Source organism: Cygnus atratus, chromosome 34, assembly GCF_013377495.2.
Source record: "Cygnus atratus isolate AKBS03 ecotype Queensland, Australia chromosome 34, CAtr_DNAZoo_HiC_assembly, whole genome shotgun sequence".
NCBI classification, from domain to species: Eukaryota; Metazoa; Chordata; class Aves; order Anseriformes; family Anatidae; genus Cygnus; species Cygnus atratus.
In genome coordinates, this window is record NC_066395.1 from 494,184 (window position 1) to 511,896 (window position 17,713).

Here is a 17,713-nt window from a genome sequence, read left to right on the forward strand (position 1 = left end):
ACCGCAAAGAAAAGGGAAGACAAGGCGGTGAGGCACAGGGAGCGAGCAAAGACAGGGGCGGGCAGGGGCGCCCCGGGCACACAGGCCAGGTCCCCCCCTCAGGCCCCGAGACGCCCCCAGCCCGCCCAGGACCCCTAAGATGGCGGCGCCCGCCCTGCCTGGTCAGGCGGCTGCACGGTTGCCATGGCAGCGAGCCCCAGCCAGCCGGCAGGGGGTGGGGCTCCCTTTGCCTGGCGGCTCTGGCAGCCAATCGGAGCCCAGGCTGAGGAGAGGCGAGCCCTGAGGGAGGAGCGGGAGGGAGGAGGGGAAGCCCTGAGGGGAGGCAGAGGCTGTGAGGGGTGGCTCCCAGAGCCTCCGCAGGGCAGAGGGCAGGCGCTGTCCGGTGCTGCGTCGTGCCGGGGCGTGTTGTGTACCTTGGGGCGGTTCCCCTGGCCTGGGGACAGGCCGTGGGCAGCCCCAGTCAGGGGGAGACTGGGCCTTTAGCCCCGGGTGGGGTCTCGGAGCTCTCCTCGAGGGGCTGTGCTCAGAGGACTGGTTCCTGGGAGAGCCTCGACGGTTCCTGGGATGGCGGAACCTCAGCCAGCACCGAGCGATTCTCGGAGAGGACCCCGATCCCCGGCCTGAAGAGCCCCTGAGCGAAGACCGCTGCTTTTTAAGTACAAAGGCAGTCTTTCAGAAATTGTTGGCCCCTGCCCGTAAGACACAGCGGAAGCTGCGCAGGGCTGTGGTGCCCTACAGGTACCTATCAGGTCCAGCAGTGGTACCCTCTTCCCTTACAAATAGTCTAGTGAAGGAAGAGCATAATGCTGTGCGCTGGGGCAACAGAACATTTGCTAAAGCATTTAAAGAAGTCATTTATACGCAGGACTATGGTGGAGACTATTAGGTCGGTCACAGAAAGGTGTGACATATGTTGGAGAGATAATCCAATAAACGTGCAAAAATGCACTGCTGAGGGGCAGGCGCCTGGAGAGTATTGGCAGATAGACTTTACCGGACTGCCTAGAAAAGGGGGGCTGAAGTATTTGTTAGTCCTCGTGGACACGTATGCAGGTTGGCCTGAGGCCTTTCCGTGTCATACCAGTAAGGCAAGAGAAGGAGTACAAGCTCTGTTAAATAATTCCGAGATTTGGGGTACCTCTGGGAACATCATCAGACAGAGGTCCACAATTTATAGCCAAGGTAGTTACTGAAATAAGCAGACTATTAGGTATTAGTTTTGGGGTACCTTTGGGAACTACACACACGTCGGTCAGCGCCAGCGACATGGAAGACGTAACCACAGTCTCCGCTTCAACTGGTAGTTAAGAGAGTAACTTGAACTTGAACCAAACTATTTAAACGAACAACTATTGGTCCTTATTTATGTTATTAGGATTACTGAGGGAAGAGCAATAGGATATTGCAATTATTCAGGTCCTTTGGGGGCGGAGTGAGTACGATGGGTAAATTGATTGTCATGGACTGGCTGAATCACTTTGCATTAAATGTTCATCTGCACTGCATTGTTTCTTGACACTCCCCTTGCCAAATGCATGTTGTAGTCCAGCTGCTTTTCAGCACATGGAAAGAAATGAGGTTTCAGGGCCCAGCCCTACACCCAGCGCTGCACTGGCTCACTCTTGTCTTTCCCTGCAGCCCATTTGTCATAGTCCAGCTGACACAAGACCACGTGCATCTGCTGTGCAGTATGCCACAGGTCTCCTGAAGTGAGAGACTTTAGATCCTAAATCATGACGGGTTCCTCCTTCGTTGTGCACACAAAGGCACAAGTGGTCTCCTGCAGGCAGATCTGGCAGCCCGGCTGCAAGGGGCAGGCTGCCCCTCCACCTCAGCCTCTTCCACGGGCTCCTCCTGCTCTGGAGGCCTTCACTCCCATCTTTTGAAAAAGGCCGGGCCCAGGACAGGTCTCAAACCCCACCTTCCTAGACGGGCTTCCAAGAGCAGAGGCATGTTGGGGCAGGTGGACAGCGGTGACTTCTCCAGCGCTCCACATCCTTTATTCCGTGGCCTTTGTCACCATTGGAGATGTTCCTGGCGGATTTGCCAGGAACTTCTGGTAAAGAACTGGGCAGAAGGGAGGTGACTGTTTCTCAGGACAAGAAGGGAAATCTCTCTTCACTCTCCCGAGCTGTGCCGTCTCCATGCTGCTGACCTCATAAGCCTTCAAATGACACGTGCTGATGTCACAGGGGGATGCACTGCATCACCAGGATATCTTCACTGGAGCAGCGGCAGTGCCGGCACTTCCCTGCAAGGCCTGGTCCCTGCTGGGTGCTGCTTGGGTGCTCCCCACCGCTGTCCTTCTGTGGCCAGGAGTGGGGTCAGCAGGCAGCAAGGTTGCACTGGGCGACCCTCGCTGACGGGCGGAGGAGCAGGGGCACCTTGCAGAGGAGCTGTGGTTGAGGAGCCAGGGCGCGCATCCCTTGTCCTGAGCTGAGGGCCAGCAGCAAGCGAGATGGAGGGCTGCTGGAGGGTGACCATCACCTCTGACCTGACTTCCGCGTTCCCAGTGCTCCTGCAGCTCTCCCCCAAAGGTGAGGGTGTCAGGAGCCCCTTCCCAAGGGGTGTCCCAGGGGCTGTCAGCTGTCCCAAGCTGCAGGTCCTGGGCTGGGGGGTGGTGGTGGTGCTGGACAGAGCTGGTGGCTGCTGCTAGAGCCCTGCCTGAGGGTGCCGCTGGGCTCAGGGGACAATGTGGCAGCCAAGACTCCCGGGTCCTGATGCCAGGGCTGTCCTGAGGCCTAGGGCTCCTCTGGGCATGGCTCAGACTTCTCCTGATGGGGGCAGTCCAGGACCAGGTTTCCCTGGGAGCTGGTGCCTCTTTGGGATCTGGCTCTGGGAGGAAAGACCTCTGGTGTCCCAGAGACTGGTGTGGCCTGCAGCTCCCCCAGGCCTCTCAGGAATGTCCCAGGAATGCGTGCACGGTGTTTTTCTGGGGTGCTTGTGTATGCCTGCATGTGTCATCGCCTGGGTGAGGTGCTTGCCAAGAGGTTGTGAGCTGGCTGGCCTGGAGCCTGACCTGTCTTTTCCTTGCTTTCCAGAGACTGAGGCTATCTGGGATGCTGTATCCGAGTACATTCTGGAAGAGCTGAAGCAGGATAAGGTGGGCTGGTGTCCTGGGCCCTGCAGAGCAATCCCTGCCCGAGCACCATGGCAGTGCACTGAGACTGCCCAGGGTGCCCGGAGCAGCTTCTTGGCCAGCTGGGAGAGAAGCCAAGGCCAGATGTGCTCTGCCTCTCAGGTGTTTGGCACCCCCTAGGGCTTCACTCTTCCCTGCGGTCTGAGTGGAGAGGGCGAGCAGAGAGATGGGGGAATATCCTGGGTCCGTGCCTAGGACAATTGCTGGGAATCAGTCCCAGGCCTAATCCGTGTGCTGGAAACCTCCGGGCGCTTCTCTAGCCAAGGGATGTTGGCAAATCCTGTGAGGGGGGTGACGAGAGAAACAGAGGATGCGGCTCTTTTGCAAAGCTTTCCAAAGTGCCCCACCTTGCCCCATTGTCCCTCAGGAGTGGGCAGGGCACAGAGCAGTGTCCCCCTGCTCTGACAGTCATCCCTTTTCCCGTCTCTCAAGAACTCCCTCGTCAGCCTTTCTGTCTTTTCTGTGTGCAGGGCGTTCAGGTTGCGGGACTCGGGACCTTTGCTGTTGTCCAAGAGCAATTCCATGGCAAACAAGAGCTGCTCTTGGTTCGAAGACCTTTCTTCCAGCTGGACATCGATGAGTTGTGGCTGGAGGAGATCTACTGTCCCACTGAGATCCTCCCTGGTGAGAAGGCAGCAGCCCCCCTCTTCCTGCCCCATGTCCGGAACGGTTTGTTCTCCCTGCTCTTTGGAAAGGCCTGGGGGAAGTAGAGGATTGTCTCCAACGGTCAGGGTACAGCTTGAGTTCCCCCAAAAGAAACCGTGCCCCAGGAGCTCTTTCTCTTAGCGACCCTTTCTCTGGGAACTTGTTCTGAATGTTGCAAGCAACTTGGGCTTGCTGTGGCAGTGAGGATGTTGCTTCTCCTTGCAGATGGTGTCAAGATTGAGCCGCTGAACTACGTGCAGCTATCGCGAGCAAGCCACCTCCTTCCTTCCCACTTCACGTGGTGAAGAGCACTGTGTGCAAGAGACCATCCTCTTGTACTGCTTCCTCCTGAGGAGCAAGGAGCACGTCCCCTTTGGCTTCAGGGACATTGGTGTTTTGACGTGCGAAGATGGTTTCCTCTGCATGAAGTTTTATCTGGACTGTGTCAAACGTCTGGAGAGCACTGCGGACCTGGTTGCACTGCTCCACAGTGTAAGTTGGTGAGGTTTTGGGGGCTACTTCAACTTCTTTGGGAATCCTAGCGAAGGGTGAGCAATCCGACCGCTGTTGGCCAGCCCGGACATGGCAGGCCAGTCAAATGCCTTTCCCCACGCTTGCCCCCTTAGCTGCTTTCTCCATGAGCAAAGAGAGTTTCTTCTGAGCCTCTGGACGCTTGCCCCTGCAAAAAGCCTGGCAGTGTTACTGTACAGCCTCCATATTCTGCCATGCAGCTCCTCCAGAGCAGAACAAAGGGTCATGGAAGAGGCTTTGGAGGAGGGCTTTGGAGAGAAGGCTTTCTTTTGGCTTGGGAGCCAGGTTTGCTTCCTGTCAATGAGAGCCGTGAGAAAACTGCCTCAGAAACCCTCCAGCAGGTCTGTGTCTCTTTGCAGAGAATGTGGCCGGCACATCTGACTGCCTTCAGTGGAGAGACCACCGCTCGTGGGATCCAGATGTTCCCAAGGTGAGTGCATTTCCTCCGCAGCCCTTGGCTGACCCAGCGGGAGGCTTCCCACCTCCTGCTTTGGAACGTGCGCGGTTGGGTCTCCACGCTCAGCACCCAGTCAGGGCTAAATCCCGAGGAGACTGGTTCCTGGTTAACTAATGCTGAGTTTTCGGCTACGAGTGTCTTCACCTGGAGAGGAGGGGCATTGTGGTTGTGTTTCTTGTGCCCGTGCTGCCGCGATTCCCGTCAAAGAGAGTTGCCTGCATGTGGAGGGGAATTTAGGCTACCTTTTCAGGTGCTGCGGGAAGACTGACAACAAACCCCATGCATGGACATGACGGAAAAGGGATGCCATGCCTTGTGCAACACCAGGAGGATTACTGCCAGCAAGCTGCACCGGGTAGGAGGCCAGCCTTCTTCAAGCCCGTGTCATCGTTTGTTTTCCAGGTTTCATCTGACTGTGAGGAGAAGGCCAGAGGCCAAAGTTTCCACCACCTCGCAGGAGGAAGCTGCAGGAGAGAGCAGGACCAGAAGAGGTAAGGGAACAGGTCCCTGCTGTCTGGGGGTGGTCCCTGTCCCATGCTGGCTGACTGGAACCAGCTTAAAAGGCAGTGCCCACGCAGCTGCTCTGAAGAGCTTCCTCCTTTCCTAGTTTCAGAGTGCCATCCTGGACAGCCTGCTGCAGAGGAGGAAGAAGCTTTCCCTCCCCATGCTGACAAGCTGGGAGCCGGGCACAAGGCAGCAAGATCTGGAGAAGAAGCCTTCTACCAGGTGAGCCCCCTGGGGGAAAGGAGGAAGGAGCCACTTGCAGCCACACAGGAGAGATGTCCCCTTTGGACCCACCAGCCGCAGGGTGGCTCCTGACACACGTCCCAGCGGAGGCCGCTGTCTCAACGGATGGCAAGCGTGCAGCACGTTTGCCTGAGACCGGCACACCAGCTTCATTTTCCACCAGGGCCCCGCTCCCTGGGGGAGCTGAATGCAGGGCCTTGTTGCAGAAGCTCTTCTCCCTTCAGGAGTCCCCCCACATTGCAGCAGAGTCCATCTTCTTGTCTGTGGGAGCAAACGTCCCCTGCCTTCATTCTAACGTGTCTCACCGTGTCTTAGGATTGCCGTGGCCCCATCTCCCCTGCTGTTTCTTCCAGCCTAAGGAGCTGTGATAGCAGATGGAAAAGTTTCTTTCAGGCATTTTTTTCAAACGATATCCCAAACGTTGTGGCAGGCACAAGAGAGTGCTGCGGTAGGGAGATGGCATGACTGCCCTCCTTACCTGATGGCTTTCTCCGATGCTACTGGCTCCCCAGCGATAATCTGTTTTCCACCCGTAAGCGCACCGTGTTTCAGGGCCACAGAGGAGAAGCTAAAGTAAAGCCCGGGTGGGCCATAATGGTGTCTCTGGATCCTGTCCTTGCACAAGACACTGCTCCTCTCCTTCTTCCACCACAAAGGGCCTGGATACGGGCATCCCGAGCCTTCCTGAAGGCAGGTGGTGCCACAGCTTCGCGTTTGGCTCTCTCTGCCTCTGCTGAAGTGAACACGGCCAGTCCAATATGCCCGCTCGCTGCGGAACTGCCGTCTGCTGCAGAGGCTGACGCAGCTTGCGAGCGCGGACTGGAGACCGAATTCCCCTGGGCTCATGCAGCCTCCTCCTGGTGTCTGTTTGCAGTGTGCTCCCCCCGTGTCCAGGCAGCTCCCCCGGGACGAAGAAGGCAGACAGGCAGGAAACAGCTCCTCGAGCCAAGTCCACCACCACTGCGCTCCCTGCTCCTGAAGCCTCCAGGAGAGCGCTGCAGGTACCTGCTCTGCCTTGCTGCAATGACCGTGCTGTTTGGGCCTGTGCAAAAGCCTCTTTGTGTGGAGCGATCCCGAGCAGGTCCCTTGGGATGCGTTCATTTTCACATTTGTTACCTCCTTCATCTCTTCCTCAGGAAACGGAAGGTGGCGTCCCGCACACCTTCCCTGCCTCTTACCGCCTCCCGTGTTGCCATGAGCCACTTCATTTTGACCAGGGACCATGGAAAAGGAACAAGGCCTTTCTGGGTCATTGATGGCAGAGGGCTTTGGTCACCGCGGGCTGTTCAGCTGTGTTTGTCACGAGTTGAGGAGCCTGGCCTAGCTTCAGGGCCCCTCATCCTTGAGGGTCGAAGCACTGCTGACAGACCGGCTGAGGCGAGGGGGCAGGAGTGCGGGTTAGGCCTGAGGGACAGCTGAGACCAATCCTGTCTGCTGTTGTGTTTGTTTTTTTTTTTTTTTCCTCCAGGAGGTCTGGAACCTGTCTTGGCAGTGGGACCAAACAGACGGCTCATGGCCCACGTACCAAAAGCTACAAGAGCAAGCCCGGGCAGAAATGGCTGCGTGGGAAGCCTGGTCTGAGGGGGAGGACCAACAGATACCCCAGGTACTGGCAGTGATCAACACCGCTGAGAACAGCAGCGATCCTCTCCGCCAGGGCTCCGAGGGCAGCAGGTCCCAGGGTGGTGGGAGCAGGACGGGCTCCAGGCTGCAGGGCAGGGCTTTGCCTGCTCCTCCCTGTGAGGGAGAGGTTGTCAGCAGAAAGTGAGGGATAAAAGCAGCAGCCAGACGTGGGCTGGCAGCGCCGAGTCGCCTGGTTCCCAGGTCCTGCTGCAGGGTCCTTTCAAGAGGTCCTCTGGGAAACAGCACCTGTGTGTCCAGTCCTGTTTGATGAGAGTGTCTTCTCCTTGCAGCGATTCAACAGCCAACATGCTTGGACTCCCCGTCCTCCAGCCCAGCCCAGGAGCAAGGAGGTCAGGAGGAGGTGGAGGAAGGCTGAGAACCCTGCCCCAGCAGAGGATTTGGGAGCAGCAGCCAAGCTGGAGAGACTGCAGCCTGAGTAAGTGTGTGCCGGCTCCGTTCCCGTCCTGGGGCACTGGAGTAGCTGTTGAGTGATGTCAGGACATGTCCAGGAGCCCGGTCCCTGAGTCCTGGGGTTGCCTATGACACCTTTGATTCCTCCTAAAGCGGGCATGACCTTGGTTACCGCCAAGGCCTAAAACTCATCACAGCTTGAAAGGGTGGGTGCACGTGGCACCGCATGGGTGCAGGGTCTGGGTGAGGGGAGAGGCAGAAGGGGTGTCTGACAGAGGCTGAGGGATCCCTTTCTCCTGTTGTTGCAGCCGCCTTTCCCCACGAGCACTCCAAGTTTTGGAAAGGTTGGAGCCGCATCGCCATCAACAAAGTATATTCAGAATTGTTGCGGAGGCAAACCGGCTGCGGCAAGAGCAGCAGCAGCAGCTCCCCTGGTAAGTATCTCCAAAAAGGGACGGTGCTTCCCGCTGCTGCAAGGCCCATCCTTCCCCTGGGGGCAGCACTGGGAGAAAGAGGGCACGTCTCCGACACCCCTCCCGAGACAGACGCAGGCTTTGGAGACTCTGGAGACTTTGGGACTGGAGCTCCCTGACACCTGACGGGGAGCGGCTGGGCACCCAGAACAGGCTTTCCCATGTGGGATGTGAAAGTCCTGTCTGAAAACAAAGGGGTCCCCTGGATGGCTGCCTCTCCCCTTTCCGAAGCCGAGAGTCTGTCCTTCCTTTGGAGAGCGCTGACACCAGGGCACCTTGCCCTGAGGGGGAAATACCTGTGCAGAATACCCAGGGTCCTCCGCTCCACCTGACTCAGCCCCAGGCTGATGAGCTGCACCCCCAGGGACCTTGTGGTGAGCTTGGGCACGAGGCATCTGTCTCGCTTCACGGCAGCCTTGAAGCTCCATGGGAAGCAGACCCCTACGTGCAGGGCCCGAGCTAAGCCTGCAGTATTTCTCTGTGTTCAGCCTGTACACAACCTGCTCATCCTCTTTTCCTTTTGACTCCCTAGCGCTAGATGCTGGTACCGCAGTGGAGGGGAAGGTGCTGGGAATGGTGACGGCAGCAGCGGAGCTCTGAGCAAAGGGGCTGGGAAGCTCTCCCGCTTTCCACCCCTGAATGGAAAATAAAGAGCACCGGGGCTCTTCCCAGCCAGACTGCTTGTGTCACTTCATCCACCCTAGACTTGAGTATGCATAAGCTGGATCTCTGCTTTGAAAGAGGAGCTTGGGTTGAAAGGAGAGCTCTTGCCAAGGCTCCCATTTCTATGCCTGCGCTGTCTTAAGTGTGGCTTCCCGTCATGATACTCATCGCTGCCAGTTGCGCGCGTTTCCAGTGCAGAAGTCTGTGTCTCAGCCCACGTCCCCATAGCTCCCTCCTAGCTAGGGGAGCTCCGTGGCAGACCTGGAGGGGAGGCCCATGGGGACGAGGAGCAGGCAGAGGCATGGGGAATCTGAGGGCATCTGAAAGAACTCTCAGGGCCAGGTCTGCGGGTGTGTATGTGCTTGTGAACCCCGAGAGTGCCGTGTGTGTGCCTGCAGCAGTGACCTGCTGTCTCTGCCAGCCCCAGGGCAGGAGGGGACTCGGCTGTCTGTGCCTGTGTGTTACGTGAGTCCTGTGCGTGGGTGCTGTTAAAAGCAGCGCCTTGTCTGTGGTAGTCTGTGTGACCGGCTGTATCAGTGTGCTCCCTGGGTGTCCCTGGCACAGGTGCTCAGCTTCGTTACTGGTTGAACCTGCAAAGGGGAAACTGGCAGCCGTGTCCCTCAGCCTGGGCGGAGAGCTGGGGACCCTGGGCACTGGGCTGGGTTCCAGCGGCCGGGCAGGACCATGCTGGGTGGTATCGGTCTGTACTGGGCTCCAGAGCATCTGGGGTAGTCAGCAGGATCTGGTCAAGTTGTGTGTCTTCCTGAGATTGTGTGTACATAATGCTTATAATATGCTGGGGGATCAATCCTTCGCTTCTGTTCCCTTAGGGTTATATTTACGAGGAAACTCTCAGAGCATTGTGTGGGCACCCAGATGGGACCTGTGCTAGTAAATTCTCGGGTTGATTGGAACAAGTGGATTGAAAAGATGTTTACAGAGCATGAGGAGACAAGTAAGAGGCACAGATGGCTCAAACTGCAGGCCTGGTGGCTGGTATTCACCGTTTAGGGGCTGAAAAGAAATGCTCACCAAAGCACGTACAAGACCTCCTGGATCCTGATCACTTCCAGCTGTGGAGATGAGAAATGATAGTAGAGAGCTGGAAGAAAACTGACAGAATCAGGCAAAGGCTGAGCCTTCTACAAACTGAACTTTCCAAATGCCTGAAGAACCAGGTAGAGAAGGGAAATGCACAGTTGCAAAGAAGTAGCCTTAACGTTCAGAGATTTAGACCTGGTGGAGCCGAGCAGCCCTATATCTAATCTAAATCTACTCCTGTTTAATTTAAAACCACTAGTCCTCGTCCTATCACTACAGCCCCTGAGAAAGAGTCCCTGCGCAGCTTTCTTGGAGGCCCCCTTTTGGTACTGGAAGGCTGCAATGAGGTCTGCCCAGAGCCTTCTCTTCTCTAGACTGAACAACTCTCCCAGCCTGTCTTCGTGGGACAACCCTCTGATCAGCCTCGTGGCCACACTTCTTTTGATGCAGCCCGGGATACGGCTGGCTTTCTTCTTTTTATGGCATGTGGACATTGCCAGCTCATGCGGAGTCTCTCACCCACCAATGCTCCCAGGCCCTTCTCAGGGCTGCTCTCAATCCATTCTCCACCCAGTCTGGATTTGTGCTTAGGATTGCCCTGATCCAGGTGCAGGACCTTCCACTTGGCCTTGTTGAACCTCACGAGGTTTGCATTGACCCACCTCTCAGGCCTATCCAGGTCCCCCTGGATGGCATCCCTTCCCTCCAGCGTGTCGACCATGCCACACAGCTTAGAGTCATCAGCAAACGTGCTGAGAGTGCACTCAATCTGCCGTCCATGTCACTGACAAATATGTTAAATAATGCCGGCCCCATACTGACTCCTGAGGGACATGACTCAACACTGATCTCCACTTGGGCATGAAGCCGTTGACCACAACTCTCTGAGTGCAACCATCCAGCCAGTTCCTTGCCCATGGAGTTGCTCACCCATCATATCCACGACTCTCCAATTTGGAGACAAGGATGTCATGCAGGACAGTGTGAAATGCTTTGCGTAAGTCCAGGTAGATAACGTCAGCTGCTCTTCCCCTATCCACCAGTGCTGTAACCCTGCTGTAGAAGGCCACCAGATTTTTCAGGCATGATCTGCCCTTACTGGAGCCACGCTGACTGTCACCAAGCACCTCTTTGTTTTCCATGTGCCTTGGAATAGTTCCCAGGAGGCTCTGCAGTACCTCATTCTCCCAGTCTGTTCCTTTGTATTCTGTGAATTGGCTAGTGTGGCTAGAGCACTTGACAGTGAAGACTGAAGCAAAAAAGTCGTTGACTACCCCAGCCTCCTCCGTGTACCAGGTAACCAGGTCTCCCATTTCCTTCAGCAGAGGGCCCACATTTTCCCTAGTCTTGCTTTTATCACCAATATACCTGTAGAAGCCCTTCCTGTTGCCCCTGATGCTCCTGACAAGAGTAAATTCTAGTGGGGCTTAGCTTTCTGAACTTGATCCCTGGCTGCCCGGTAAATGTTCCTGCATTCCTCCTAGGAGGCTCAAGGGAGACCTTATCGCCCCACTGCCCCACACGTGGTCCCTCAGCCATGCTGCCAAGGCACCGCACATGGCAGTGCACGTTCAGGGCTGAGTCAAGCTCTTACTGAGCGCACCAGGGACAATAGACATGGGACACAGAATGCAATGCACAGGAAAAATTACACAGAATAAGCAACCAAATAACGGTAGTTTTGTAGCCACGGGCACCCCCATGTCCAGTCTCCAAATGGGGTCCTGCTACCATTTGTCTTCAGTTGTTTGGTTAATTCTTGTAATTCCTGTATCTTCGTGTGTACCAAGTGGGAATGATCACTCAGGTTGGTATAAGACATACCTGCAAAGTCCTCGCAACCATGACCACGGACAAGTAACAAAAATCAATCCCAGCTCTATTTTGTAGCGTAGCATGCCTTATTAATATTTACGTCAAGCAGCAAGCCAGGTAGCGCAGCACTAGTGGCATTACTAAATTTACTTAGTCAGCACGCTAGGTGATTCAGGGTGGTTAGCGCTCGAGCACTAGCCAAACCAGGTTCCGTACTATTCACCCACCATGACGCTGAGTTGTTTTTCTCTGTGTAGGGAAGAATGTAGGGAAATGTTGGGAAAAATGAAAAATGTGCAATAGGTCGCTGACAACGAGCCCAGGAGGCTCAATTATTGGGACGGGAGGTTTGGTGTCTGCCCAGCTCTGGATAACCAACCATTCCAGGAGTCGCTCCAGGCCTCCCAGCGTGGCTCTCAGGCCGTGGATTGGTCACGTAAGTGGGCTAGCCGTTCCTGTCTCAGCAGCACGCCAACCCGACAGATGCAAAAGGGGTGCTGCGGTGTAGCAAGACTCAGGCACTTAATATCCTGGCCTGTGGCATTAGCCATGGTCACCCATACGTTCTGTTGAGGCTGTGGGATGATCCACGCTGACCTGGAAAACAGCTGGAGGGGAGTGGGGGTGGGGTGATGGGGGGGGAACCATGGGCACGGGCTGCAGGGAGGCTGCGGCAGCCTTAAGGAGCATGCTACATCTGTCCCAGACGGTTCTCCCCACTCTCCTCTTCATCTGCAGCGCATTCCCTACTCCTCTCCCTCACCATGACGTGCTGAGGGTATGTTTGCCATTCCCTCGTGTACCACCTCTGCCTCCCGCATGGCAGACGGGGATGGTGCTGAGGCCTCCTCAAAGCACAGAGCCCCGTGGGCTGTGCGGGGCTGCAATTCCCTCCGTATAACACACCCTACTTGGACAACAGCAAAGGCTGGCTGTTGTTCAGCCAAGTTCAGGCGCGGTGAGGGACTGCTGTATCCCTTATCTCCCATCTTCTTCTTGAAAAAGGCCCAGCCCCAGGACAGGCCTCAAACCCGCCCTCCCTGGAAGGGTTACAGCTGTGGCTGTACAAATATATATATCACTATACAGACAGAAAATGTGAATATTCCCACCAAGAAAGGCAGATAATACAGGTATGATTGGCACAAATTTAGCCATTCAAAGATGGAGCATTTCAGGGAGTCTTTTTAACTCAGTTCTTCTCTGCTCTAACAGGCAGGAGAGTTCGACAAGTCACAGATTTTTCTCTGTGCCAGGAGTGACGGGTGGCATGAACAGTCCTGGGCAGGGAGGGTTTTGTGGCATCAGGGCTCCATGCAGGACAGAAAATTGTCATTTTATTGCTGCAGGTCTGAGTATTACCTACTTGTTTTTAAAGCATTTCAAACATTTCACCTCAATCAGCACATTACAGTCAGCTGAAATGACTGAAGAATTCTAATACAATGTGAGAGGTGTCCCATAACATCAAAATTATCATATTTCAGGATGCATATTACAGCGAGAGAAAAATGTTGATCTTCCCCTGTACTGGCATTGCCAGAATTTCTCTTATGCACTGCACTTCATCTCCTCAGTCTTTGAGGTATTTCCACATGACCTTAGGAAACAGACCATGCTGGAAGTCACCTTTCCAGCAGAATGTGTGGACATGTGCAGTTTCCATTGTTCTGCAGAGTTCCCCTCCACTTGCTCTTGCTCTTTGGTCATTCAGATACTTCTCATATACCCTGTTGCTTCTAGGGATTTCGGGGAGGTTGAGCTTGCCTGTGTTTCATCGGTCCCTCTCATCATCCCTGTAGCCAACTCTGTAGCTGTATTCCTCTTTTACCATTTCCTATCACTCTGTGTCAAAAATTACTTGTACGGTCATCCCTTGTGGATGGTGCACCTCATTGGAGGCAACTTGGAGTTGGCTCACTCTTGTGGGCTCTGTTTTCCGTTTGTTTCTTTTCATTTTGTTGGTGTTTGTTTCTTTTTTATATATATTTTTTATAAATACTGAAAACAAAGACAGCCACACACCAAAATAACAACAAAAAATTGTGTGCAGACAGATGTCTGAGGAAAGGAGGCAGGAGTTAGTGCAAAAAAACTGTCACATCCAGCTGCAGACTTCAGTGGAGAAGCCTGGTGTAAGGAAAAGTGATGCAAGTCCCAGGTGGCTGATGAGACAAGTGGTGGGGATGGGGAGCTGAGCAGCAAGGTTGCCCATACAGTCTGGGACTGCAGGAGACTGCTTTTCCTACACATCCAGACCTCCTTAGGAGACACATTGGATCTGTGTCAACTAGAGAATGATTCTGTCACTTCTTATGAAAACTCAAGGTTAATGGAAACTAATCTTAAATAAAGAAAATGCTTTCTGTAAAGTGCTCATAGAAAACTTCCTCTTTAACTGCACTTTTCAAACCTCACTAATTAATTGTACAAGTCTGGAAGACTGGATGAAAATGGCTGAATTGTAATGAGCCCCATGGTGCATTTGGTGCTGAGTCCATGAACCTCAGGTAGTGAGAGGAGAATGATGTAACTGCAGGAGAAGTTAAAGTCAGAAGGAAACCTTGAATTGTCTGGGAGTATTAATGGGCCCCAGTGAGGGTCATTACTGACAAAGCCTCCCCATGGACTTGTTAGAGCAGACAATCGGAGGCCATGATTGCAGGCAGGCAAAGGCGCTGGGCAGGAGACTCTGATGCTGAGTAAAGGCCTTGGTTTGTTTGGTGAAGCAGAAGGGCCAAGCCCTGTCCACAGCCCCTGGGAAGGGGGGTCCTGACCCTCACCCATGGCTCAGGGCTCTTCCTGGGGCAGTGGGATGTGGGGTGTGTGATGCTGTGTGAAGGACAATGCTATGACACCTCCTGGCCTCCCCACTGGGTTGCAAGGAGGCAACAAGGCCCCAGTGTCATGAGCACAGCATGTCTCCTCATGAGCCTCAGTAGCAGAGACAACTGCCATAGCCAGGGGGACAAAGCCCTTGGTTCTGCTGGGGCCTTCCAGCCTTGCCAGTGCTCTCAGTCTTCTCCACCACCATAGGTCCTGCCCTGTCCTATCCCTTCCCCCTTTTCCCTACAGGCTGCAGGCACCCACCTCACTTCTCCACCTTGCTCTAATACTTGCATTTCCTTATTTTCACTGACGTCTGTGTAGTGGGTTTACATGGCGAGGTTTTTTGTAGCGGAGGACTGCAGGGATGGCTTCTGTGACAAGAATGCAGAAGCTGCCCCATGTTAGATAAGGGCCAATTTCAGCTGGCTCCAAAGGCACCCACCGCTGAGCAGATCAGAGCCAAAAAGCGATGTTGTTTGCACCTCTGTGAGAGCAGATTTAAGAAAAGGGGTAAAACAAAACAACAACAAAAACCACCTGCTGCACAACAGCAGTTTGGGAGGGAGAGGAGAGAGAACCAGCCCTGCAGACCCCAAGGTCAGACAAAGCATCAGGGACTGATCACAGCCCCCATTTCCCATTCCCCTGCACTGTTTGGGGGATAGACGTAGAAGAGTGTGGATTGTTGGAGGGTGTTTTTTTAGTTTTCTTTTAGCTTCTCACTGCCCTAGCCTGTTAGTAATAGGTAAGAAATTATATTGATCTCCCTATGCTGTCTGTTTTGCCCACGGCAGTAATTGCTGCGATATCCCTGTCCTTGTCTCAACCCTTGAGCCCTTTTCATCATATTTTCTCCCCCTTTCCCTTTGAGGAGGGGGAGTGAGAGAGCGGCTGTGGTGGAGTTCAGCTGCCCAGCTGGGTAAAACCACCACACCTGCTCTAGCTGACTCTGCTTGATCAGGGAGATCAGACAACACAATCTCCAAGGTTCCCCTTCCAACCTCAGCTATAGTAAGAATCTGTGAATATGTGATTACTCATTCAGCACGGATCCTCTCAGTCCTTTGGAGTATCACTTGGAAAACAACTTTAAAAACAAATAGAGAAACAAGAAAGAAAACCATACAAAACCAACCAGCCAAAAACACCCCCAAGCTCCCAAAAGAACTACAAAGGCCATTAGGTTATTGTGGGTTTGGAGAATGTCTCAAAAACTTGTCTATAAGATATGAAATCACTTAAGATTGCTTTAAGTTAGTCACAAATTACTTAAGATTGAACCATTCCTTTTATTTCATTATTATTATTTTTTTAATGTAATATCTTTACCACCTCGCTGAGCATTTCTAGTTCTGATTACTTCTGCAGTAATTTTGGTACTTGAAACCACTGTATCTTTGGAGTTGAGTCTTTTTATTTATTAATGGAGTTATTTTTCTCTTCTTGGCAGCTATGCTTTCAGAGCTCCTGTCTGTTTTTCATCTCAGGATTAGTTTGTGTAGCAAGGCAGGCTGTGTTAGTGATGTTGTTTTCACAGCTCAGAGTTCTTCCAGTAGGATATTCAGTTTCTCCAGCTCTTTTCCCTGTCTCTTTAACACTTTCTTCTTTTTCTCCATTTACTTCTTGAGAGTCCCCCATCTGCTCTGCATCAGGCACAACATTCACTCCAAAGGCTAAGCATCATATTGATGGAGGTGTTAGTATCCAGTAGAATAAAGTTGCCTTATTTTTTTTACCCACTCCAATCCTGCATTTAAGAAAGTAAAAGCAAGACATGCTCTCCAACAGTCTGTCAGAAAAAACGAAGAGACTTGAACAAAAATGTCCTGGGGAGATTTTTCCAGGAGTGACTTCCTGCTGGCCAGGTGAATACTCACGGTTTTCCCGCCTGCTTAGTCATCCCCAGGAGCTTGCACAAAGTATGTTTCAAGGCTTCCTTCATCTGCTCGTTCCTTAGACTGAATATGAAAGGGTTTAAAAGGGGTGTGACAATGCTGGAGAGAACGGAGAGGATTTTGTTAAGGTGCACAGAGTTCATCTGGGGTGGCCTGAGATAGATAAAGATGGAGATGCCAAAGCCCAGGGAAACCACAATGAAATGTGAAGCACAAGTGGCAGATGCTTTCTGTCTGCCCTGGTTAGATGGGATCCAGAGTATGGTTGAAATGATCCAGACATAGGATGCTGCAGTCAGTGCCAGGGAACCAAGGAGCAGGACCAAAGACACCACCAAATCATTCAGCTCAACAAACCAAACGTCTGTACAAGCGAGGTGCAGGAGAGGCGTGCTGTCACAGAAGTAGTGGTCAATGACATTGGGACCACAGTAGGGCAGCCTGGCTCTGAGGACCACTGATGGCAGGATCATGACCAAGCCACCCACCCACGCAGAGAGGACAAGCTGGTTGCACACCCTTCCTGTCATGATGGTGGGATACCTCAGGGGGTGGCATATTGCCACATACCGGTCATAGGACATGATGGCAAAGAGGATGAACTCTGCTGCAACAAGGAAGAAGTAAAAGTAGAGCTGGCTAAAGCAGCCCGCAAAGGAGATGGTTTTCTTCTCTGATAGAACATTTGCCAGCATTTTCGGCACCACAGTGGAGGTTGTGGAGATCTCAATGAAGGAGAAATTACTGAGGAAGTGGTACATGGGAGAATGGAGATTGCAATCTACATATACAAGTACAATGATAAGAGTATTTGCCAGGACAGTGACTAAATAAACAAACAGGAACACCACGAAGAAGACAATCTCTACCTCAAGGCTGTTAGGAAATCCAACCAGGATGAACTCTGTCACAGTTGTGGTATTCCCCATTGTTCCCCACATGTCCTCTGTCAGCTCTTTGAAAATTCAATTGAGTCATTTTAAATAAAGATCTTTTCTTAACAGTCACGTCTCCATTCCTCCCCATTTAGCAGTCACCGATACTTGTTACAGCTTTTCACTTAAAAAGGACTGAGCAGACAAGTCCTTGCTGCCAAGCTGCTTCAGTGTCTCTGTTACCGTCAGTCAAAATTACCATCAAACATCAGCATATGACTAGTTATTTTCACCCTACATTTTCTACAGCTGTATTTTCAGTTATGCATGCTCAAAGTGGCAAAACATTGCATTTGCAAGGGAAATGCCCTTGCTTAGACATTGGTTGCTTCATGATTGCCTTCATCACGAAGGAGATCCTATGTATTTAGTTTGGGTGCCTTCCTGAAAGCTGTTGTGCCTGAATTCCCAATGAGAGGTTCAGTTCTGGAAACCGAGAGGCAAAATACAGAGACAGACTGAGAGAGAGAGGAAAAGACGATCCCGCGTTCCTAGTTTATGTTGTAACA

At 53.1% G+C, this 17,713-nt stretch overlaps 1 protein-coding gene across 1 annotated transcript; it reads right to left on the minus strand.

Annotated features, from left to right (window-relative positions):
* Positions 1-16,247: 16,247 nt before the first annotated feature.
* Positions 16,248-17,198, minus strand: LOC118260990 (olfactory receptor 6M1-like). The gene has a single exon (XM_035571599.1). It carries the CDS (start codon positions 17,196-17,198, stop codon positions 16,248-16,250), a length of 951 nt encoding a protein of 316 aa, XP_035427492.1.
* Between the last annotated feature and the right edge of the window lie 515 nt (positions 17,199-17,713).